General features: G+C 56.4%; 1 protein-coding gene across 2 annotated transcripts in view; it reads left to right on the forward strand.

Moving 5' to 3' along the window:
- Window positions 1–921: 921 nt before the first annotated feature.
- Window positions 922–24,883, forward strand: part of NLGN3 (neuroligin 3) — a 42,184-nt gene continuing 18,222 nt past the window's right edge. Inside the window, exons 1-2 of one of the 2 annotated variants that reach the window (XM_075162140.1) lie at window positions 922–1,001; window positions 19,863–20,605. In XM_075162140.1, the coding sequence (XP_075018241.1) occupies window positions 20,128–20,605 (478 nt within the window). In that variant the 5' untranslated portion in view covers window positions 922–1,001; window positions 19,863–20,127. Of the gene's footprint in view, window positions 1,002–19,862; window positions 20,606–24,883 lie in introns of those variants that run through there. The other variant, XM_075162141.1, reaches the window with a different exon arrangement.

Raw genomic sequence — 24,883 nt, forward strand, 5'->3', positions numbered from 1 at the left:
TGCTTGGAAGGGGCATGCCAGGAGGAAAGGGGAATGACAGAGGTGGTGTGTCTTGCTGCACGCTGCTGCTGTGGCCTATGGGGCTGTGGCTGCTGAGCCCGCAGTCTGGTGCATGGCAGGGGGTGGACGGGTGGCAGGGCTGCACCTGGCCCCAGGGCTGAGGCTGGGATGGGGCATTCCATACTGCTACCTGGTGAATCCTCCCTGGACCAGCTGGGCGCTGTTGAGCAGTGGGAGAGGCAGTCTGCTCCCCTGGCCATGGGGAAAGATGCCGGGGCTGGAGGGCGTGGAGTGCTCCAGCTGCTCTGGGGAGTGCCGGGGACAGCACAGCCCAGGGCTATGCGGGGGGTGAGTGGAGGGGACCCATGCAGAGTGGCTGGGGCAGGTACAGGGCGCAGTGGGGCAGGATTCTGGATGCCCAGGATGGTGCAGGATGCCCAGGGCAGTGCAGGGATGCCCGGGGTGGTGCAGGATGCCCACGGTAGAAGAGGATGCCCGGGGCTGTGCGGGGATGCTCCCACAGATGGGATCGTTTGCTGGGGCGGTGCGGGGTGCCCCAGGGTGTGCAGCTGTCCCGGTCGGGACCGTGGGGGTTACCCCCCCCCAGGGCCCGTAGCTGCGCAGTGCTGGTGCCGTGCCGTGCGTTCCAGGGGCCGTGGGGGATACCGGGGGTGCAGGTGCGGTCAGTGCCGGTACCGGACTGCGGATGCGACACCCCCTCGGTGCAGTACCCAGGGTGGTGCAGATGCCGGGGCATGCGGTACCGGGCCCGGCCAGCGCAGCGGTGGGGCCGTGGGATGCCCGATCAGTGCGGCACCAGTACCGGGTGGCGGTGCCGGCGTCGGCGGCAGCGAAGGGGTGCTGCGGTACGGCCCCTCCCCCGCCCGCCCCCGCCGTGCACGCGCTGCGCGCTCGCGGTGCGGGGTCGGGCCGGACTGAGCGGAGCGCGGAGCAGCCGCTGCCGCCACCGGCATGGCCCAGCCGCGCCACCGCCCCCGACGGTGAGTGCGCCCCGCCCCGCCCCGCCCGGCCCGACCCGACCCGGCCGCGATGGCTCTTGCTGGGGGGGGAGCGGCCGTGCGGGACCGGACCAGCCCCACGGCGCGGGGCTGGAGCCGACCGCCGCGGCGGTGATGAGGCTCCCGAGGCGGGGGTGGCCGCGGGCCGGTCCCCCTCACGGTTCCGGCCGCGGGCCCGGGCCCGGACCCGGGACAGGGTGTCCAGGACCGGGCCGGGGCGGGGCGCGGCGGGGGTTAACGGGTGGGGCTGAGCGCGGCGGCGGCGGGTAACGGCGGGGGTTAACGGGGCCGGATGAGAGGCCGCGGCGAGCCGGCGGGTTGCCATGGCGACGCGCTGAAAGGGGGATTGTGCGCCCGCCTCAGCTGCGCGGCCCCCGCCCGCATCCCCGGCCCGGGGCCGCCCGGTTGGCCCGGTTCCGCTCGGCTCAGCCCGTTGGGCCCAGCACGGAGCGGGGAGCAGGGGCTGTCCCAGCTCGGGCGCTCCCGCCCCAGGGACTGGGACCCTCCCTGGGGCTGGGGGTGTCGGTGCAGGCAGGGTCGGTTATTTGGGGCGCAAGGATGTGCCCAGTGCCGCCCGGCGTGAGGCTGCTGGCATAAGCATCGCCGGGTCAAGGGCAGGCAGGAGATCCCCTTGGCTCAGTTTATTTGGCATAGCATGGGGAATGACATTAGTCATTGGGCTCCCCGAGTGAAAAGGCATTCCCTGTCTCTCTTGGACAGGGGGCTGGGGTGGAGGCAGGCTTGGTGTCAAACAGGGGCTGTGTCGTGCTGGCCGTGCTTATCCCTGAGCAGGGTGGTGGGTCAGGCACATGGTGCAGGGGTTGCGGTGGCTCCACTGATGCGCACTGTGGCTGGAGTCAGTGCTGTTTGCTTGAGCTTGGCTCTGTCGTGCTTGAAGGCATGGAGCAGGACAGGCGTGGTGGGTGATGGTTAGTGCTGGGGTCCATCTGCATCTGGTGCTGTAGGCAGCAAGGGAGAGGAGAAGTGATGAAGGATGCGAGGCCTTTGGGCAGCCAGTCTCTTTCTGGACCATGCTCTCCCAAATGGTGACACCTCCCAGTGCCTCTGCTGGCAGCCCTTGCCAAGGCCATGGACCACCCTTGAGGCGGTGGGTCTGGCATGAAGTCCCTGCGACACTGGGATTTTCCTTCGATCCTTTGAGGGTGCCTAATCCGATGCTGTTGCTGGCTCGGCCCCAGGCGACGGCAGAGGGGCTGGAGGTGCCCCCACAGCTTGGCACGCTTGGGTGCAGCGGGAGAGCTGACAGAGCCAGCTCCCTGCGAGCTCCTGCACTGGCCATGCTTTGTGTCAGTCTGGTGGGACCTTTCCTGCCCCTGGAAACTGGGGTGTTCTGTGGAATTGGGGGCATCTGCCAGCTGGGTAAGGAGTGGATGTGTCCCCAGAGAAGGACCTGTGGGTTGCCAAGGCAGGGGAAATACATGTGTCATCTTTTCTCCCTGCTCTGTACCAGAGCACCCGTGCCAGCCCCTGGTGCAGGGCTGGGTGCCCTGAGGTCCCCGTCAGAGCAGACTTCCTCTGGCTCCACACGCTGCAAGTGGCCACCAGCAGAGCTGGTATCTGCAAAATGGTTAAAGGCTGACATTTAGAGGTCACGCTTTTAGCATTGTGCATGTGTTTGCTTCATTTGCATTTGCAGTTAGCCCAGCTCGAGGCTTTGCCACTCGCATGTGCAGTTGCCATGGTTACATGTGTAGTCGGGATGTGGAGTTTGGTTGGACACCTGCAAACATGCAGCTCTCAACCTCCAGAGCACCAGGGCATGAGCGAAAGCCGCCAAGATGCAGGGCAGCCCTTGGATCTGGGTGTGTGGGCCCTGTGCAGTGATGCGCTGAAGAAATGGAGTTGCAGTGCCCATCTTGGCAGGGTCTGCATGCTACTGCCTTGCACAGCCTCCAACTGCCCATATTCAACATGCAATGTGCATTTAGGGCAGTGTTGTTGGAGAGGAAGGTCGAGCCCATGCCAAGGGTGTTGCCTTGGACTTTACATCTGGGTCTGTCTCCTTCCCAGACCCCGTGTAGAGGCTCTTCTCCCAAAAGGCTGGAGTGAAGGTGCTCGAGAGCAGGGTGGTGAGGGCGGGCAGAGCCTGGGAGTTGTGAACAGAGATGCTGTGCAGGCTGGCAGTGCCTTGCCCGTGGCCAGGGCCCTGCCAAGGCTTCAGAACGCAGCGTGAGAATTAGCAGAGCACTGTGCCAAGGCTCCAGCTGTGGTGGCTGTGTCTCTTCTGGCTCCCTGTGGGGTCCACTCTGGGTGCTCAGGTCCAGCACACAGGGACCCAGTTCAGGTGCCTTTTGACCAGGATCACATTGAGTCCGCAAGCGAGAACAGGGAGATAGTGACTGCCAAAATCTTCTGGCAGGTCCACGTTGGCCTTGTCTTTGTGTCAAGGGAGGAGGAGTTTTAGGACTCCTGAGTCCATACCTAAGCAGGTATGGAAGGGATCTCGAGGTCATCAAGTCTCTAAGCTCCATCTGAACCATTCCTGAACAGCATCAGCTCAGCCAGCTCCTAAACCTCCCCAACCACAGTGGTTCTGCTGCCTCCCAAGCAGTTTGCTGCCATCTTCCCGTATCCTTCCTGCTAAGAGCTACTTCTACACAGCAGGCAGGGGAGAAGGGAAGCCCTCTTGGCTGTTCAGGAGCAACTGTGGCCTCGGACAGACCGGTGTGGGGTGTCCATGCTGCACCAGTAGCAGCTGGAGGAATCCAGTAACAGGAGGAGGGTGGAAGGATGGTGGGAAGTGGTGGGGATGGGGGCGGGGACATGGAGCATGTGTCTGGGCACGAGCTGCGGAGAAACCACGGAGGAATCTGTGAAATCCCACAGCAGAGCACAGAGGGGCTGAGTATCTGCCATCCTGGGGCTGTGCACCAAGTGCAGAGGCATGGGACAGGAACAGCTTGGCTCTGTCCTTAGGGCTTTCAATGCCACTGGGATGGGACAGTTATTTGCTCCCTGTGGGATCCCAGAGCGAGATTCCTCCCTTGATGGTCTGTGGTTATCAGCTGCCGCTGACAGAGCATTTCAGAAGATGCTTCTTAATCAGGGTCTGGCATTTGTACCTGCATCCACAGCCACAGCTGGGGGTGTGCACGGGTCTTGGCTTGGCATGGAGGGGAGGTGGTTGCAGTCGGTTGGCAGGGGCACATCAGCAGAAGGAGGCAGAGTGGATCCTGGTACCGGGGTGCTTGAGGAGAGCTGGGTTTGAGGACTGTGGCAGAGCTGAGTGGTGCTGCATGGTGGACTAAATGCTCCAGTGGTCTCCTAATGTGATGTTCTCCAGAGCTGGGGGCAGGGAGCAGGCTGTGACCAGTGCTGTGCGCTGCTGGCCTCAGCAGGATTCTGCAATGGGTGTGAAGGGAATGAATAAAAGGTCCTGCAATTGCCAGAGCCAGCAGTTTGAACCCACATCATTCAGACCCTGGAGTGAGTCTGACTGAGGGGAGACAGGGATGAAGTGGGAGCAGTGGAAAGATGCGGGGTCTTCTGGCTGCAGCTGCCAGGTCCTGTCTGATGTGTGCGGCTCCTGGAAGTTGTCCCTAGTTAGGAGGATACGTGCTGTTTGTTTGGAGGCTTGTCTGGGCTCAGTAGCAATGTGGTATTGCAGTCCATGATGAAACCTGTGTTCCTGCTTAATTTTGCAGTTGTGTGGGGAAACTCTGCCCTTGCACTATACTCCTTTTGCCATGTTGTCTGTCTGGCAGTGGGGCAGGCACGTTGGCATGGTGGCAGGGGTTGTCTGTGAGCAAGACTTTGCGCCGGGGTGTGCTGTTTGGGCTAAGACAGCCTTGGCAAGGAGCTCAGGGGATTGTTGGTAAAGAAGCCTTGTTCCTGACACTGCAAAATGCAGAACAGTGGAGTAACATCTGTTATTTTCAAACTGCATCTCAGTGTGAGTGTATTCTGTAAGGTGCCTGGCAAGCAGAGCCAAAGCTTTGCCTGGTGGCCAGATGCTCTGGCCATGCCAGCAGAGCAGGTGGCAAAGTTTGGGAAAGGTTGCAGAGAGAGTGTGTTACAGGGCTCATACTGTGCGTGAGCCTTGTTTGGGTCTGGGCCTGGGCTGCTGGGACACTCTGAGGATGAGGATGGTTGGCAGAGGCTGGTCAGGAAAGCTTTTGAAATGGGCTTGGGGAGGGGACTGCTGAGAATGCCCTTTGGTGTGGTGATCAGGGGCTGCAGGACTTCATCAGGCATTCATTAGCTGCTACTTTATAGGAGTGGGAGAAGCAGCCCAACTCTGCAGCGTGGCCAAAGTGTCTGCGTGCCAGTCACCATGGAGGTGGCTGTGTCCATCTCCTGGTGCTAGCACCCAGTGCTAAAGGAGTTGTGGAGGTGAGTCTGTGAGTCCAGCTGTCTTCACGTCTTTCCTCTACTCTTTCATGACTCCAGGCACCGCTGAGCAACTTGAGGACTTGTGGGACAGTGATGCAGGAGAAAGGGGCAGGGGTTGCTTTGTGTCTCTGTCTCTAGAGCTGCCCAGGGGAGCTCAGGAGAGATGTGTGGGTGTTGAGATCATTGTGGAGTCAAATGCCTGGAAGCTGCAGCAGGAATGGTCAGAGGTCTGATGGCCTCTGTGCAAAAAATGACTAAATAAGGCAGGGTTCTTCAGACTGGAAAAGAAACAACAGAAGATGGATAAGATATGTCTACAGGAGGCCAGGAGAGAAGGGATAGAGGTTAACTGTTCACTGTTTCTTTCCATGCAAGTACAAGGTCACATCAAATGAAGCTAGCAGGAGGTGCCAAACAGGAGGAGGGGCATTGCCTCTCGCAGACGTGCTATCAAACCGCAGAATTCCTCAGAACAAGGTGTGGTGAGCAGCGAAACCTTACATTGGTTCCAGGAAAAATGGGATGAATTCAAGGACAAGAGGTTCCCCCAGAACCAATAAATACACCGAGATCCACCTCTGACTTGGGCAGCTGCTGAGCTGCAAATTGCTCGTGCTTCTGACTACTGGCAAGAAAGTACATAGGGCAAGGTGGACCCTGGGTCTGAGCTGTTATTTTCATAACGTTGTGCCTACCAGAGAGGGTGGAGCCAGGAGGGACCACTGGGCTTTGGTAAAGAAGGATGGGTTTATCCCCATCCAGCTCTGTGTTACTTTGCTTGGCACAGGGTGACAGATGCCTGCTCAGTCCCGCTTCCTCGCTGAGAGTGCAGGATGCTCTCCCCATGTGATGGAGGTGCAGCTGGTGGGAGAGGTGGGACCTGTGCTAAGGACCGATCTGCCTCGGCATCACAGGAGCCTTTGCTGAAGACTTCCAGTGGACTTTGGTCCACTGAACAGTTCCTAATTCAGTTGGTTTGAAAATGGATGGCAATATCCCTTCCCTCCTGTGTTACCTGGCAGTTTTGCTTCCTCTGGTTCCCTGGGCACAGGGCACCTACCCGACAACGCTGGAGTCTTGTCCCAGCGTTGTCCCAGTTCTATGGTACTCGCTGCACGTGGTGGGCACTGTGGGATCACCGGGGATCTGATCTTCATCTCCCCCTCCTCCAGTCCCCTGGCTCTGCCTGTTCTCATGCACGTCAGGAAACATCAGTCTCAATTTTGTTCCTGGTTTTATGCCTAGATGAAAAAAGACTGATGTCCTGCTACCAGTGAGGGTCCAGTTCAGCCTTACCTTGGCATACATGGGGTGCCAGAAGGCTATCCCCCAGCTCCTCAAGCAGTCCAGAGACATGCAAGGACAGCAGGGAGACATGAGGCTCGGCTTGGGAGAGGTTGCTTCTTGTGGGAGAAGTAGGCTTGGAGAGGAGGATGCAGGGATGAGCTGGGGATCTAGCGGTCCCTAGTGGGCTTTGGGTGGGGGGCAGCAGGATGAGGCCAGGCAAGGTTGAAGCTCATGAAGAGGACGCTGTTTCCCATCCTCATGACTTCCAGGAGGACCCCATCCACAATGGCTGAGGGAAGTATCCAGCCAGCACAATGGAGTCCTTGCAACCACAAAACTGAAATCTGCCCTTGGCTAGTAGCCATAAGAGGACAGATCCTCTGCCTCAAGAGAGAAACGATCTCTATTTCTGTCTCATTGCCATTTTGGTCTCTGTTGCCGCTGGGCTCTCTTGATGAGGATCTGAGGTTGCAGACTTGGGCAGGGAGCTGCTGCACTTTGATGCACACGACCTTAAGAGGAGCCAAGTGGTTACATGCTCTTTGTAACAAAAACCTCCTCCTGTGTCCGCTGGGAGCAATGCTTCAAAGTGGGCATCTGCCGAGGCAGAGCTCTGCTTGGGGGCCTCTGAGAAGCAGCAGGGAGCATGGGAGCTTTCTTGGCACTGGGGATTGCCTTTCTTTGGCATTGCTGGTCCTTGCAGCCTGCCTGTATGTCCTGCTTCATCCTGGTCTGCTCCCTCTGGAGAGACAGGGCATCCCCAGGCTGCCTGATTTGCTCCAGTCCTGCTTATTTTTTAACACTAGGCAGCCTTTACAGTAAAACACATTAAAGGATTTTTTGCCAGAGGTTTTAGGCTTTCTGCTTTTTTATGCTTGAAGATAGAAAATATGGGAGGAGAAAGCTACAAAGGAAAATAGAAGGGAAAATAGAAAATACATTTTGGATTAAATTTGAACAGTCTTCCTTCCTAGCTGCTGGCTTGCCTGGCCTCCAGTCCTTAGCAAGCCCTGGTTGCATGAGCAACTTTGCGGAACTGCCCTGGCTGCTGGCTGACTCACCAGCCCGGGGGTTTCCATGGTCTTCTGCTTGGTCACACCAGCTTTGGTTTCGGTTTGGGAACTTGAGTGGCTGATGGCTCTTGCTGAGGGCAGGCTTCCCTTCTCGAGCAAGCTGCTTGTCTTAGCTGAGTAGAGGCTGTTGTGGGCTTGGGCTGGACCGTCTAACTGCTTGAGGTCCTTCCAAGATGACTGACACCGCATCTCTCTGGGCTGCCAGCTATACGTACAACCTGTGACGATGGTGATCTCTGGCTGAGACACCTACATGAAGTCTTCAGGTTGCTCACTGGAGCACGTAGCAAATCTGTGTGTTTCCAGAGTTCCTGGGAAAGCCTTTAGGGTTTCTGGGGAAACCAGTAATTCTGGGACGGGCTTTTATCTTATTCAGCTGCAGATGGGTGTTTTTGGATGCTGTGCTGTGCTAGCAGCACGTGTGGGTGACTGTTGTGCCAGGGCTCCTCTTGCCCTCGTGCTGCCCCGAGCGTGGAGGGCACCACCAGCACCATGGCAGCTCTGCCATGAGCCAACGCTGGCTGTGCGGGGTCGGCGGCTCTGCCCAGGAAGCTCCTCCACAGCCGCCAGCCATTATCCTCAGTGCCGGCGCTCGGCAGCAGGGTGGGGCAAGGGGGAAGACAGATGTGGAGGGAGAGGGTGGCTTCTCCAGCACCTGTGCCTTATTCTGGAGCGTGCAAGTGTGAAATTCAATTTGTAGATAAGCCGTAGCTGGTGAGGAACACAGGCCATGGCATCTGCTGGAGCCAGGCGGTGTCTGGGAGCAGTGCGGCCAGCATGCACAGCATATCCTGCCTGCCAGCTCTTGCGGAGACTGACGTCACCTCGGAGGAGCAGTGGCTGCTGCAGGACGTGGCTGCTTGACGCTGTGTCATGTTGGCTCTGGGTGTGCAGCCCCGGCTGCTGGCAGGAGCCCTACTAAGAGCTGCTGCCCCAGGGCTGGCCTCCCCTGCCCTGCGGAGGCAAGGGGCACAGTGCAGCTGAAAGTGAGAGGGACCTGGTGCTCTCTGCCACCAGCAGCTTGCAAGCTGGGCGACGGGGAGGATGCGTGTTGTGGACAGAAGTGTCCGTGGTGCTTCCAGCAGCCATGGCATTTTCCTACCTCCACATTCGGATCTTCGCTTCCTGATGTTTCCAGTGAGTCCCGCTTGCTGGTGGGAGCAGAGGGAACGGGTGCTATAGCATTAGCAAATGCAGCTTGCACTGGCCCATGCTCTGTCCTCTGTGTGTGTTCCTCTGTGTGTGTTGCTACCAGTGGTCACAGCTCCCCTTCTCCTGCCCCAGACCAGAGCTTTTGGCGTCTCCCACCTCTGAGTGCTTTGCAGAGAGCAGCTCTCTGTTGCGGATGAAGAGACCAGTGATGTGAGGAGGGGAGCATGGTCACCCAGGCCAGCCACGGCAGAGTTGGGCCTGAACAGTGCCCTGGTCCTTGGTGGTGGCTGCTGCTGGGGCTGGCTGTGTCCCCAGGCAAGCTGCAGTGTCATGGAGCAGTGAGTCACTGCTGATGCCATCAGGCCTGGAAGGGGCACCAGCATGGTGAGGCCAGGATGAGCAGCTGTCTGAGTGTTCCTTGCTGGCCAGAGAAAGTGCTGCTCCTCTGACCCCAGCTTGACTCTTGCAATATGGTCAGAAAATCATGTCTGATCTCTGGTCAGGGCCACTGGCACTAACACACAACTCGACAGCTTGTGTCAGGCGGGATGTGCTGGGGCACTTGCCTCTCCGAGTAGGGTGATGAGCTGGGGTTCAACTGAGGCATCTCTCTGGCCCAGGATGGGGCCTGCAGCTCTCCTAGATGTGGGAAGCCAGGGGGCATGGGGTGGCACAGCCCTGCATCCTGGGCTCTGGGCGCATGGGTTTGCGTGGAGCCTGACTGGTGTTTCACCTGGAAGTGGGGACTATTGTAACAAGGTGGAGGTGGTGTGGATGGTGGAGGTGATGCTAGCTCAAACATCTCCTGGAACAACTTTCCTGAGCATTGCCACCAAGGACCCTGCAGTGAGAAAATGATTTGGTGCTGGACTGCAATGCTTGAGCTTTCTAGCACTGTGAGGGAGCATGCATGGCCCTGCTGCCTGCATTGTGACCCTGGAGAGGTGGCTCTGTCAGGGTAGCCCACACCCTGCATTGCACAGGGATTTGCTGTCTCCATAGAGCCTGCTCCGTAGACTTGGTGGCTGGGTAACGGGTGGTGCAGGAAGGTGGTGCTTGTACACTGCCAGATAACTTGTAACCTTATCTCTGCACAGGAAAACTGACTAATTATGTCGTGTTTCAGCCTCCGTGGAAAAGTTAGTTCCTGCTTGACTCCAGCTATTTTCCTCATCTTTGTTCTTCGCCCTGGGTTTCATTACCTTTAGCCCAGATCACCTCCATGACCTGATTTACAATTCTGCCCCACAAGACTTTGCTCAGCTGATGAAAAGCAGTGGGCAGTGATGTCAGGCAGAAATAGTGGCTGGGGCAGGTGTCGGTAAAGGAAACAATCCTTTATCAGCTCTGCTGCTGAAACCAGAAGTTCTTACAGCCATGGTCTGGATTAAAACCTGTGATTAAGTGGTTTTGGCATTCTGCTTTGAGTCAGTAAAAAATGAAACATTGACAACTTATTTTGTGTGTAGCTATTCCCATTCAAAGCACTGTTGGGTTTTGTTGCCCACCCTCTCTAGTCGCATTTGCAGGAAGTCTTTGTATTTTAAACTGCAGTCGGTTCCTCTCTGCCCAGCCCACCTCCTTACATTTATAGAGCCTCCTCCAGGCCACGTTAGTCCATGGAAAGCATTGGCTGTGTATGCGCTCAGCCTGCCTGCAGCCACTGATGCTTTCTCAGCTTTCCTTGGAGCATGCGTCAGACGTCTTGACCCGTTATTAGCACAGGTGGTGGTATGGATAGGACAGGGCTTTGTGCAAATTGCCCGTGGCCCAGTTGGTTCGAGGGGGTCCATGTCGTTTGCATGGCTGGGTGCCCAGAAAGGAGCCTGAGGGACTGGGGTATGAGAGAGTTTTGGGGAAGGACATTCTATCAGCAGCTGGGTTTCATACTTGCTGCTTAGTTTGGGGCATTTCAGAAATGGGGATGTCATTGCATCAAGCCAGTCTCTTTGGGTCACTGAAGTCTCCTTTATTAAATTTCAAACCTGCTTTTGCTAACGTAAGAAATATGAATGTATTTGGACTTAGAGTCTCAGAAGCTTATTGCTCTGAAAAGAGCCTTATGCTTGTGTAATTGCTCCCTAACATGGTTCAGTCATAATGATCCATGTTAACTTAAAAACTGGGGCCCCTGCTAGCCACGGTAGTTTCTGAGGCGGTTGTTTGAGAGAGGACATAGGAGCCATTACTCTGGCAGATGTGAGGGGGATGGTGGTGAGAAGTTGGGATAATGTCAACATGCAGCTCACTGAAGCTGGAGAAGGAAGTGAGGGGAATGCTGCTTGTGCAGACAGTTCTCTCTTCACTGGGTGAGATTTGCACTCTAGCCACTAGCTGCGGAGTGTTGATCTCAGATTTGTGAGTGAGCTTATATTGCCTTAAAGTAGGTGCCTGGTGCTTGTTTGTGATGTGTTGGAGAGCGAATGAGTTGTCTTGGCATGAACTTTGTGCTGGTGCCAAGGGCTTGCTGAAAGCAGATTGTCTGTCAGTTTGCTCCTGAATAGATGTCTGGAAATTCCAGGGTTCTGCGGATGCACTTTTGCATTGTCAGTCACCTGCCCACACAAAGCGAGTGCTGGAGTAATTCTGCCATTTATTTATGAAGTGCTGTTTCCTCTAGAATAGAATAGAATAGAATAGAATAGAATATTTCAATTGCAAGGGACCTACAATGATCACCTAGTCCAACTGCCTGACGAATTCAGGGCTGACCAAAAGTTAAAACAAATTATTAAGGGCATTGTCCAAATGCCTCTCAAACACTGACAGCCTTAGGGCATTGACCGCCTCTCTAGGAAGCCTGTTCCAGTGTTTGACCACCCTCTCAGTAAAGAAATGCTTCCTAATGTCCAGTCTAAATCTACCCTGGCACAGCTTTGAACCATTCCCACGCATCCTATCACTGCATACCAGGGAGAAGAGGTCAGCAGCTCCCTCTCCACTTCATCTCCTCAAGAAGCTGTAGAGAGCAATCGGGTTGCCCCTCATCTAGTCCAGCTGATGCAGAGTTTGCTCGGCAGATATCCCTGCACGTCCTACCTTTCCTCCAGCTGCCAGACAAACGGTCCGCTGGAGCCCGAGAGGGACCAAGCGCTTTTCCTGCAAGTACTCCGTGCCTTTTAGATCTGGGCTGCAGGGCTGTGCTGTGCGTCCGCTCGGAGAAGAACCACCACTCGTTCTCCTGGAGCAGGAGGGGGCGGCGGGAGCAGCGCGGTGCTGAAGGGACAGCTCCCGCCCGGGCCTGGGGGCAGTGGCGGGGACGCGCCGGTCCCACCTCCCCTGCCCGGGGGTCAGAGCAGGCAGGGATCAACAGATCAGTGTTGGCAGGGCTGGGTGGCACTGAGCAGCCTGCACCCCCTCACACGATCTTCAGGGAACAGCACAAAGCACCGCCCCATGGTGGTCGGTCCTGCCAGGCACGTTCAGGCTGGCGATGCCACATCCAGCTGTTGCAGCATGTGCAGCGACCCCATCGCAGCGGCCTCTGGAGCCTCCTCTGGGGCTCTTTGATCTTCCAGGCTGAGTCAGGCTCTCTTCCTTTGCTGCCAGTTGTTCTGGCTGGGAAGCAAGTGCCTATATATCCATGCCAAGGCCAGGGCACTGTGTTTGCTGTTTAGACAGTGGTTCTCATTAACCTCTGCCCCTGCAAGGAAGCATTCATAAATTGAAACTGCGCAAGCAGGTGAGGGAGAGAAAAGCTGCCACCGTTTCTTCATGCTGGAGTCAGGGAAGCTGTAACATGAGATAATCCAGATTATTTCTATCCAGAACATGGCACTAAATGGCCTACTTCCAGCAGCTATCCCTGAGCCACATGGAAACGCAGCAGCCCACCAAGAGGCTGCTGCTGCTGCCCTCCTCACAGCCAGGGATCTGTCCCGGCAGAGCCTCTTGCTCACACAGCAGCTGCTGGGTGTGCCAGGTGACCCTGCCTCAGCTTTCCACCAGACTCCTGGGAAGGAGTGAGCGGGAAGGTCAGTCAAAATCTAGACCAGCTCAAGGTGAGCATGTAGCCCCCTCCAAAAATGCCCAGGCTTTCAAGCATGGTTGTCCTTGGGTCCTCTATAGAGGCCACCCGCTGCTTGCATCGGCAGTATTGGGTGCTGACCCCAACGCCGTCCCTGCTGCAGTGCGCACTGGCTGTCCTTCAGCAGTATCGCCAGTCTCAGCTCAGTGACACTGAGAAACCTCATGCATTTTTTGGAGCTTTTGATGCTAAACAGGAGTTGGAAATGAGCCAGGCTATCTCACCTGCTGGGTAGTGTGCCTTCTGGAGACGGGCATCCAACAATGTGCTGGCATTCAACACCAAAAATGTCTGGAAAGGCTGAAATGTGGGCAAGGGAAAGGTTTGCTTTGCCCCTGGTGTCCTTCCCAAGGCAGGCTTGGTCCTTCATGAAGGACTCATTAAAGGCCATGGAGGGGGAGCAAATGAAGACAGGCTATATTGCAGCAGGAGGCCATTGGCACCACAGCATAAGTGGCGCTTGACATTGTCTGTTTCTAGGGATTTTGGGTAACATTCTTCTGTTCTGAATGGGAGCTCTCGAGGATCTTGGCAAGTGTCTGGGAGTTGTCAAAGAGCTTCTGTCCCACATATGTTCTTGCAGCATTGAGGAACTTAACTAACACTTCTCACACGGTCTCTCATGCTCTCCCTTGGGGCAAAGGATGTGCAGTGGAGTGTCTCGTAGGCTTCTGACGTTCAGCTTGCTTTAAATATTGGTGGTGCTGTGGGTAGAAGTTAGGAAAGGCAAGTCACAGGGATGTATCTTGCACTTGAAGCAAACGAGGATGAGGTTTGTGACTGTTTTCCCTTCTGTCCCATCAGAGTGACTGTGGTGCCTAGATATCAGAGGTGCTGCAGATGTGTCTCTAGGAGGAGAGTGAGATGGGTAACACCAGACTCTGGGGGAGACCTCTGCAGAGTGGAGAACAGATGTGATGGTCTCCACGGTTCTGGGAAGCCTCGTAAGTGTTCTGCTCTGTCAGAGCATCCTAAATACTGAAGGCTTTGCAGGCAAGATGGCTGTAGTTTGCCCAGATGGTGGCAAATGCTGAATGAATGAGGGCAGGGACAGAGCTGCCAGCCAGGGTGATGAGAAGTGTAGGAGACAGGGCTAGAGGGGATGCCGAGGGGTCACTTGGTCCATCCATCTGCCACGTAGATCCTTTGCAGATATGCATGGCATGTTTTAACTTTTCCTGGTGTACACTTGACTCCCCTTTCTTAATATGAATGTGTCTCCTACCTAGCACAAAGTTCAATGTCAGACTGTTCTCACCTTTTTTTGCAGTGGCCTTTACATGTTATAAAACTGCATCCTCTGACTTGTCTTGTCTAGACTAGCCCCACTCTTCCAGGCTTTTGTCCAAGGCTTTTTGGTGGTCTTGCTGGTCTCCCATGGCCTCTCTCAGTTGGTCCAAATCTTTTGGGGAATGAACTGGTTCTCTGGAGGAGAACAATATAATTACCTGATGTGTCTTTATGAGCTGAAAGGAGAGCAGGGTAATTACTTCATGTCTTTATAAGCTGGCCTTTCACACATCTTACTGTGTTTGCCTTTTTTTGTGGCAATGACATGCTGGCTCACGTTCAGTTTGTACACCCCTGTAGCCCTCATGACCCTTCTGGCAGAAATGCTGCTGTCTTTTCTTCCCTGGTCTGTTTGTGCAGTTTTTTACCTCCCAATGACTTACAGCCCTGCCCATCATCTCTCAGCCCTTTCCCCCAGTCTGTTGGGAGCATGTCAAATTCCTGTCCTGGCCTCCAAAGCACCGGGTGTCATGTGCGGATTTTAAAACACACTCTGTTCTGTTATTTAGGACATTCATGGAAAAGCAGAGCAGTAGCAGCCTTTAGTAGTAGCCTTTCTGAAACCCAACTTGTCCCCTTTCAAGTGTAACTGTGAGCCACTGGTAACCATCTATTACTGTGCACCAGCTCTGTGGTGGACCTGAAGTCCTGGGAATTGCTCCCACAGTGCTGTGGAACTGGGAAACATCGGCCTGTGGCATGGATGGTTAACCTGGGGTGGGTCAGAAAGACCCACTGGGCACAATCCATAGCGCGTAACCACCAACTTTGCTCTGTAGTATTATCCTCAAGCGTCGACCCAGGCCACAAGCATCAGAGGGTGTGAGCTGAGACCTGCTGGCAGAGGTTGCTTTTCAGGAGCCTCCAGGACACATGGACACAAACATGTCAGTCCCGTTGTGCTGCAGCTTATGTGCTCTGTAGGGTTTCCTATCGGGTTTCTGCAGCATTGCAGGCCAGGTGGGATGGGGCCGGGGGGTTGGTGAGAGTCAGGGTCACTGCCCAGCAGAGGAGAGCAGCTGGCAGGTGCTGCTGCCTGAGGGCCTGAGGTCCCAGAGCACAGGCTGATGGAAAGGTTTGGAGCTCGCTCGCCCTGCGGAAAAGGAGGCAGAGGTTTCTCATGCTGCTTACCGGGTGCATGTCTGTGCTGGGGTGCATGAGCTGGCCCCCAGCTACCTCTCACCATGATACGATGGGGTCTGATGGCAAGCAGAGCTGCATAAGGCAGAGTGGCCAGAGGGTGCAATGGGACATCCCGTCCGCTTGCTGTCAGGAGGAGATCATCTATCCATGCCAGCTGGGCAGTTTGAGGTCTCGGTCTATCCTGGCTCTGGACCATACAGGACATAAAGCCACAGCATCAATGTGATGAGCTTGGGGTTGGGTCAGCCTGAGTGCTTGGGGGCAGGAGGCTGGACCCTGATGAATACGAGGGCAGGCTGCCTGCTTGCATCTACTCGGCCGCCTGCCAGGGAAGGTGTGGATCCAGCTCGTCTGGCTGATGTTGAGACGCCTGACTGTGCATCTGCGAGGGAGGCTTCCAGAGGATGCCGCCCGCCCAGGTTTCCATGGAGAGCGACTCCTTCTTGAGGAGGGAGCCGACTGGCAGACAGTACGGCCGTGGAAATACCGATAGAGCGTTTGTTTTCCAAAGTACATGAATAACATCCCTAACAGCTAGCAGCCTCACTTCCTCCGCTCACCCCACCAGCAGTCTGGCAGAGCAACCTGGGATGCCTGCGGTGTCTTTATCCTCCTAGCTCCTTGCTGCGCGCTCATCTGAGCATCCCCGATTTGGCTGTATCTGCTCAGCCCGGCCTGGTTTCCCTTCCAGTTGGCAGGCATGGCTCCTCCTGGCGCAGGACTACAGGGAGGCAGCAGCCATCTTCACTGGAGGATGCATTTGGCTTTGCTGCTGGAAGGAAGAACAGGAGTGCTGTAGGCAGCAAAACCGGGGCAGTTTTGCTCCCACTTCCTGTGGGATGTGAGGGGAATTTCTTCCCAGAACAAAATGTCCTTTCTCAGATCTCCCTGTTAATTTGCATGCTTTGAAAGACAAAGGGGAAATTTAAGAGCTGTTGAGGCAGCAGGTAGCGATCCAAGGCGCATGCAACAGCCCCCAGTGAAGGGGGCTGAGCTCGGGTTTCATGGCAGTCTGTCAATATTAAATTAAGGCTAAATTCCCATCCTTTATGTTATGTTAATATGAAGTTACAGCAGAAAGCACAGGGCACAGAACAGCAATATGAGGGTATAAGATGTGTTACAGGGGTATTGTAATCATCCCCAATGAGACATTTGAAAGCCAGGGAATTCCAGATTTAGGGTTTGCATCATTTGGGGGGTTTGTAAGTAAAAAACAATCCAAACATAGGAAGGCTTAGGAGCATGTTGCTGAGATTGTTTGGGTGCCCTTATTCTGTGCTGCGGGGACATGGGCAGATGGACGGAAAAAGTCTTTAAAAAATGATAGAACCAAATGTGGAATTAGAAATGTTAAAATACCGTGATCTGGATTTGAGCGTTAAGGCATTGTGGCTCTCCAGGGTAACATTAGGGCTGCTGGGTCTTGACTGTGCATCTCCATATCTGGACATATTTGGCTATCGCTAATGTAACTCACCTCTATGCCTGATGCTTCGTAAAACTTATAATTGGAAACAGTTGCAAGTCCTGTAGCATCATTTTATTTAAGTTAAGGATGTGTACTTGGAACTTTAATTCTATCTTAGCTTATGTTTTCTGCCTTCAGATATCCATGGTTTTTAAAAGCTATTAAAAGAACCATGGATGAGGCTTAAACAAAAACTCAAAGGAATATCATCATAACATAATTCTGAGGAGCTGTAGCAAGAAGCTGTATTTTATAAAAAGAGATTCCTCATTGTGCCAGGACAGGGTGGTTATGCTGGGTGTGCGGCCACTCCAAGGATGCAAAGTAGGTGGTGAATTCAGCCCTAATTTTGCTGTGACTGGTGTGCACAGCCCAGCTGGGCAGCTATGGGCTGCAGAACGGTGCTGCCTGGTGCCGTGAAATCGCTTGGCTGGAGGAGTTCGTGGAGCAGCAATGCCCGTGGCAGCGTGCGGCTGCAGCCCCGAGGAAGCTCTCGAGTTGGGAAATCAGCTGGTAAGCCACCACTGGCAGGGCTGTGGTGTTCCTGCAGAGGGAAAACAATGTCGGGTCAGTTGGAATGGCTCTGTGGGGAGTTGTGGGCACTAGCATAAAGGCACTAGCATACAAATTAGATATGACAGTCATTAATAATTTGGCTTTATCTAACCCATGGTACCCAAAGGAACCTGAGCAGAAGATTTGCACTGGCGGTTTGCCTTCCAGCAATGTCAGGCAGAGAGGTGGGTCTGAAGCACCTTTGAGATCCCACTTCGGGGGGGGTCCTGGGCTGTCATTGCACCCTGGGATGTTGCTGCTAGGCAAAGGTCAGTTCTCTGCAGAAGGAGCATTGCTGCAAGGAATATTAGATGAATGATGGTTTTCTTCCAGAGCTAGAGGCAGAGCGGGGCAGCTGAGGCACTGCGCTGCAGAGGCAGCTTCAGCAGTGGTGGGGCAGAGCAGAGCTTGGGGTCTCTGGGTGCCTCAGCTGTATTTCTGTCCCTCAATACACTTTTTGTTTCTTAGGCTTTGGCAGCTGTTTGGGGGATAAAGCAGCTCCTGCAGGGTGTGTTTCTGTCACTGCCTGGTGTGGCAAGAGGTGGAGGGGAATGATGCGCAGAGGTGATGGGGGTCAGGGGTAGAGCAGGATCAGCCCCGATCGCGATAGCTCAGCCCTCAAGTCGTTCCTGTGCCATGGATGGGCCAGTAGGTGCGACTCCTTCTCCCTATCATTTGTGCCTCCCTCCTTGTCTGGCATTACCTGCGGTCCCTCTGTGGGCTCTAGAAAGCTGCCTGCATGTCCAGACCTGTAAGGCCTTGCTGCTCGGGCAGGCTGGATGCAGTAACATGATTTTCTGGGATGAGTGTTTCTTATTATGCCTGTCATACCCTGATTTCTGAGCCTGCTGTGTTCCCTGGCCCTATCAGGAGGGTAGGCACAGCACGGGCCTATTTTCTTAATGACCAGCAATGAATTGCCTGCACATGTGCAGTGCAGATTTGAGACGCCCTCCATGTTTGTTGTTTTTTTTTTTTCCTGCGGATTTTCCTCATTGGACGAGGTGTTCTCCATTTGTGGAGTCCCTGCCCAGCTGAGCCTCCACCAGAGCCGTGACCTCCCATCTACATACAGCTCTTATTTTGTGCTCCAATAATTCCAAGACAACTCTGCTCCCCTCTGAGCTTGGGAGAGATTTACCAGGTGGGCACGTAAGGATGCTCTGGGGCAAAATGGAGGTGCCCCACCACCTCTCCCGTCTCTCCTAGGGTATGGACATGTGGCTGAGACAGGATAAGCATCCTCTGACCCACTACCAAGCAGTGCCTTTTAGCGGGGACCAGGCTGCAAAGCCACCTGCCAAGGTGCAGAGCCGGCCTCTGGCTGACACTGCTTTCGCCTGGCTAAGGCGAGGGCGAGCACCAGGCAAGCACGGCCTCCGTGGCTCTCCTTGCCCAGGTTCCCCAGGAACAGTGATGCTGGTGGGGGGAGGCGTGGGGGCACTTACATAAGCCCTGAATACAGCAGGCGGTGCGGGGAGGCGAAGGGCAGAGCACTGAAAATCCACACAGCCTCCAGCAAGGGCTCCCTGGCGCAGGAGCTCTGCTCGCTGACATACATCCGCAGGTCCCCATCTGCAGCCGCTGCCTGCCTACAGCTCCCTCCCTTCCCCACCAACCCCATGGGGGGCTGCCACATCTGCTCCCCACCCTGCTGACAGCCCGGCGTGGGGACGTGGGAGGAGACCTCTGCCTTGGCCTGGGAGGCAGCCAGGGCAGGGAGGGGGTGGCAGGGAGACTGCAGCGCCGGCACAGGGGGACACTGCCCAGAAGCACTCTGTCTGTTCCTGTCCTGCCTGCCCAGCACCTGGGTAGTGGCTGGGGTCTCGCCACTTCAGCCAGTGGCACGTGGAGGGAGAAAGCTGGCTGGAGAGCATGTGGGTGGGTAAGATGGGTGTCTGGGTAGGACACATGGCTCTAATTTGCTGGTGTGTGAGGTGGGGTGGTGGCACCCGGACAGGGGAGTGATGCTGGGATGGAGCTGAGGCAAGGAGCACAGACTGCACAGCGTGGGAGCGCAGGCAGCTCCGGCTCAGCAAGAAGGGGAGAGGTGCCAGGGGGCTCTTGTGCAGGAGCTGTGCTGGGCAGTAGTGGTGCCTGACAGGTTCCTTGTGGGGAGGGACGGTGCCAGGGAAGTGGGATTGTTCTGCTTATCTTGGCACCCATAATCTGCTGTTGATACCCTCCTGCAGCATGGGGCAAGGGCACAGTGCAGGGCAGCTGTGGGGCTCACCCAGGCAGAGGCAGGGCTGGCCCCTGAGCACTGGGGACAGGCTCTGCAGATGTGGACAGACACAGTCTGTGTGTCTGCATGTGTTGTACTTGTGCTGCCTGCACTTGCCTACTTCCAGAGCAACCTGCCTGGGTGTGGCAGAGCCAACAAGCACCCATGGGTGGGAGGGTCCAGCCAGGGATCCTGGCTCCTTCTGTGCTGCAGCTCTTTGACTCTTCCCAGAGCAAGTCTGCTGTTAATTCCCTCCATTTCCCCACAGTATCAGCAGTCCCCTCTGGGCCAGGCCATTGGCAGGCAGGCAGCAGCGGGCAGCTGGCAGGCTCTGAGGAACAGTGGCACATCTCCCTACATGCGTGCTTCTGACTCACCTGGCAGAAGGCGTGGCTGGGCTGCGTGCTCCTGACTCCCAGCTCTACTGCTCCATCTGTTCCCGGTGGGCAAATCGGAGACGGCGTGATGGGGATGCCCTGAGCCCTCGCTGCAGGAGCTTCACGCCTGGATGTTGCTGCTGTTCCTCCCAGACGATGTGGCTGATACTCTGGAGAAGCCCTCTCTTGCCTCCCATTCTCCAAGTGCCTGAGCTGGTGGCCGGCTGGGACCTGCGTCTCGTCCTCTGGGTCCTGAGCTTTGCCTCGGCAGTTGTGCAGATGGAGGGCCAGGTCTACTCACCAACTGTCAACACGCACTATGGGAAGTTACGGGGGGTGCGCATGCCACTGCCCAGTGAGATCCTGGGGCCCGTGGACCAGTACCTGGGGGTGCCTTACGCCGCCCCCCCCATTGGGGAGAAGAGGTTCATGCCCCCTGAGCCACCACCATCCTGGTCAGGCATCAGGAACGCTACCCACTTCTCGCCGGTCTGCCCCCAGAACATCCACAATGCCGTTCCTGAGATCATGCTGCCCATCTGGTTTACCTCCAATTTGGATATCGTGGCCACGTACATCCAGGACCCCAACGAGGACTGTCTGTACCTCAACATCTACATCCCCACGGAGGATGGTGAGTCCCCACCGGGGTGCCCACAGGAGGGCCGGGGGGGCCCCGCTCCGCCCTTCCCCAGCCGTGGTTGGTCTCACCTGGGTGTTGTGTTTGAAGCATGTGGTTGTGGACCCTGCAGCATGCTGTCTGTTTGTGGAAAGCTTTCACTGGTCACGCAGCTCACCCTCTTGCCCTCAGCTGCCATCTCTGTCTCGCGTGCTCCTGCTCCTCCTCCACGCCTCCCGGTCCCTCCCCTCCACCTCCATGGCATTGTCACGGGTTCCTCTCTCGTGTTGCTAAATCTGAATCCGACTCTCTGACCACAGATCCACAGAGCGACAAGCTGGTTTGTGCTCCCCAGGCGCCGAGTGCCAGGTTCTGTCTTGAGTTGGTTCGGGTTCGTCCTTCCTCGCCCCTTCCCACCCTTCCCAGGTCCATACGCTAGTTGTGGGCGTGGGCTGCGGCTGCGGCTGGGAGGAACACTCTCTGCCTCTCCCTGGGGAGATGCTCCAGCAATGAAGAGACCACGGAGCCCTTTTCTGGGCGCCGGTACAGACGGGAGGTTGGGGGCACCGGCAGGTGCGTTGCTTGGCTGCTCCCCTGTCTGCTGGCGGGACAGTGGCAGAGCGATGAGCCTAGGGTGCTGGGGACCCATGGGGCATGGTTCTGTTGGGGTGAGGCTGAGTGGTGCTGGGTGCCTCCTTGTCTAACCTTTTCCTTTGTAGGGGATCCCACCTGAACTGTAAGTAGAGGGCAGAGGAGGCAGCGTCTGCCCATGTGCCCACCCCAGCCTCACCGCAACGGAAACCCCTGGGGATTTTCAGTGGGCTGGAAGGGACCCAGGGGGTCTGCTGCACACAGCGGAGCAGCCTGGCAGGCCGATGGCTCCTCCCAGGTTGGCTGGCTCCACTTCTCTGTCCCTGGGTCCCTTGGCCGCGGGATGCATCGTGCCTTCCTTCCCGCCCAGCACGCTGGCCCAGAGTTTTCCTCCCACAGCGATGCTCCCTCCCCACCTCCTGCGGTCCCGGGGGCGGTGGGAGGGCAGCAGCGTGGTTGTGATTGCATGCCCACTCCCACCAGTGGAGCCTCCTGTTATTTTGTAGTCTTTTATTCATTTTACAGTAAAACGGATTTCCAAGGAATGCACCCGAAAGCCCAACAAGAAAATATGTAGGAAAGGAGGTATGTAGCAAGCCGACCGGCAGAGAGGCACAGAGAGGAAAGAGAGAGAGAGAGTGAGAGGGTGCCTGGCCGGCCCCCGGCCAGTGGCATGCTCCTCCGGCACCTCTCTGTGCTGCCACCCAGACCGCAGGCACTCCGAGCAGCCCACCCTGCTGCCCCCCACTTCCAGCACTGCAGATGCTCCGGCCACCTCTGCTCCCCAGCTGGGGGAGCCAGGACTGGTGCTGGCTGGGAGCACAGGTCTGGGGTCAGGTCAGAGGAGGATGCTCACATTGCTCCAGGCCTTTCAGAACAGCTTCTCCCGGGCTGAGCCTGTGCTCCCACCTTCATGCCACTGGCACCGGCAGCCTCCCAGTCCCTGGGTGAGGGGGAGCCTCTGATGGCAGGTAGCACTTAAATGCACCCATCCCTTATGGGTGCATCCCCTGTTGGCCTGCTCAGGAAAGCACCTGTGTGATGGGGGACTGCAGCCCGTCCTGGGCTGAGCTCTTTCCCCGTTGCATCCCTGGTCATTTTGCGTCCAAAGCTCCTCATTTAAAAGCATAAAACCTCTCCTGGCTGTGTAAATGCTGCCATGTTCTGCCCTAGCCCGTGGTCCCCTCAAGGCTGCTCCACGCCTCTGCCAGCCCTGCCAGTGAGGATCTGCTCTCCACCCCCTGGCACAGCATCCTCCCTAAGCCCCAGCCACCCCCAGGCCAAGCAACTCTAGTTCAGACACATCTCCGCTTTGCCTTGCCTCCATCCCCAGGGCCGCACGGGGCTCATCCTGCTGCACTTTGGGGCAAGGAGGACAGCTCAGCCCCCCTTACTGCAAAGTGATCCTGCATTCCCAGCCAGCCCCAGTGCCACAGGCTGGGGAGTGGAGATGTGGGAGCTAGCTCGGCCCCCTGTCGGACACAATGCTTTGCCCATCCTGCCACACAGCCACCTTGCAGGCAGGGAGAGCCCGGGCTGCTCTGTGTACCCAAAATTGGATGTGGGGGCGGTCGGCCAGCCAAGCTCTTCTGAAAGGCTCAGTGCAGGGAGGGGGTGTCTGGCGGTCAGGGGCTGCCATCCTGGGCATCCTGCGGCGGAGGGGACCCTGCATCCCAGCCTCCGCCTCCCTGCACCCCTGGGGTTGGTGGGGCCAGCGCAGCTGGGCTTGGAGGTTTGGGGAGCGCTTTCCTTCCAGCCATTTCCCCTAGTTCTGTTGTTGGGTTTCTTTGCTTTGCTTTTCCTGTTGCTGTCCTGGCTATTCACACGCCATCTCTCTGAGTTCTAAGGCTGCCCCTGAAAGGGCTGGCACATTAAGGAGTCTCCGCACGCTGTCTCCGGAGCCGGCTGTGCCAGCAATCACCAGCCACTTCAAAGCGCTTCCTCTCCTGGCCCTCCCACCGGCTGCCGGGGCTGGCGGACCCCCGCCGCCCCCAGCCCTACGGTAGGGGCCAGGGAAGCAGGGTCTGGGTTATGGCTGGAGAAGGGGGACAACGTAAGGCACAGTGAAACACCTTGGGCGCGCTCATCTCCTGGTTTTCCCTCCCCACTGGCTCTGCTCACGGGCAGGGTTTCTTTGCAGCCCATCTGCGGTTGTCTCTGGTCACCTCCCGGGAGCTGGTGGGGGACATGCCCTCTGCCCCTGCCGGGCTCTGCTGACTCACAGACCAACGGATCCCCAGTGCTGGCTATTTGGGCATCCAGGCGTGACGTGCTGGGAATTAAAGCACCCAGACACTGGCGCTGCCCTTCGGCTCCGGCCACAGCTCTGGTGGCCGTTGGCTCGAATTAATTGAGTCACTTGTGATGAGAAACAGAGGCTCCCCCACCCCTCATCATGTATCCTGGGTTAGTAATGCTTGGGGTGAGGATAATGTACCTGCAGTGCTGATTTCCTTGGGCTGCGTGTCATTTGAACATTGGCTTGTTCTGGAATATTCTTGATATTCTGGAATATTCTAAGGCCACATATGAGTGGTGAATAAGCTCTCCTCGCACAGAGCAGGCAACTGTGCTGTATTTTGGTGGTTCAGAAATACCCCTCAGCTCCCACCTTACTGGAGTTTTCATGATTTCTGCCACCCCTAAGCTCAGTGTATTTCATAGCAGCCAAAGGACTGAGAATTTATCAGAATTTATCCCTGGGACAGAAAGGCGTCCCTGTTTCCCTGCCCAGCTGCCCACAGTAATTTCCTATATGGAAATTTCCTACCTGCCAGTCTCCTCTGTACACATTCGTCCCTTCTCTGGGAGCAAGGCAGGGCAGCAGTACTTTGAGAATAATTAGCCATGCATGGTGCTGGGGGAGCTGACAGTGCTGAGGCTCAGTTGAGGCTCACGTTTTGCTATGAAAATAACGCTGCCCACCTGAAGAGCATATACACACACACACGGTACAGTACCTATGTGCAAAATGCAGCTCTGCCCTTTGCTTTGTGCTGCCAACACTTCCAGCCTGTGCTTGGCTGTGCTGGGTGCCGGGATGCTTTCCCCTTCCCTTCACCACCAGCCTGGGCAGGCCTTGCTGCAGGGCATGGGAAGGTGGATGTCATTTTTGGAGGGGAAAAGTGTGGCTGCCCTGCATATAGCAGCCTTCCCTGGTTTTTACTAGTGACTGCCCTAATCTCACTGGCTCGGGCTGTGCAGAGTCTGCAAGGCTGCGGAGACAAATGTGCCAGTCCAGCATCTTGCTCTGCTGTGCAAGGGTGGCTGGAGCTCCCAGCAGCTCCTGGGCTCAGGATGCGCTCCAGCTGCTCTGTGGGAAAAGCATTGTGGCTTCTCTGCTGCTCTCCAAGAAGCAAACTTGTCCGAGTACTGGCTGAGGCTTCCCTACAGCTGCGCAACTTCTGCAGTGCTCCCTTGCTGGAAGGCTTCTCACCAGCCTCCCACGAAGCCTGCTGCTTTGCAGAGCTGACTGGGAGCAGACCACTGCCCTGGTGCTCCACTCCCACTCCAGGGAGTGATTTGCAAAGGTGAGGGTAGGTGTTTGTGCTGGTGGAGGCAGCAGAGCGTGAGAAGATGCAGTGTTTTTATGGAGTCTGCTCAAGGATGGAGATAACTCCTCTGCATCACCCAGGGACGTGGAGGGGCAGGGCAGCACCAAGGTGTGCTGCAGTGCAGTCCTGGAGCCAGGGCTGATTATCT

The sequence above is a fragment of the Calonectris borealis genome, chromosome 13 (assembly GCF_964195595.1).
Source record: "Calonectris borealis chromosome 13, bCalBor7.hap1.2, whole genome shotgun sequence".
Taxonomy (NCBI): Eukaryota; Metazoa; Chordata; class Aves; order Procellariiformes; family Procellariidae; genus Calonectris; species Calonectris borealis.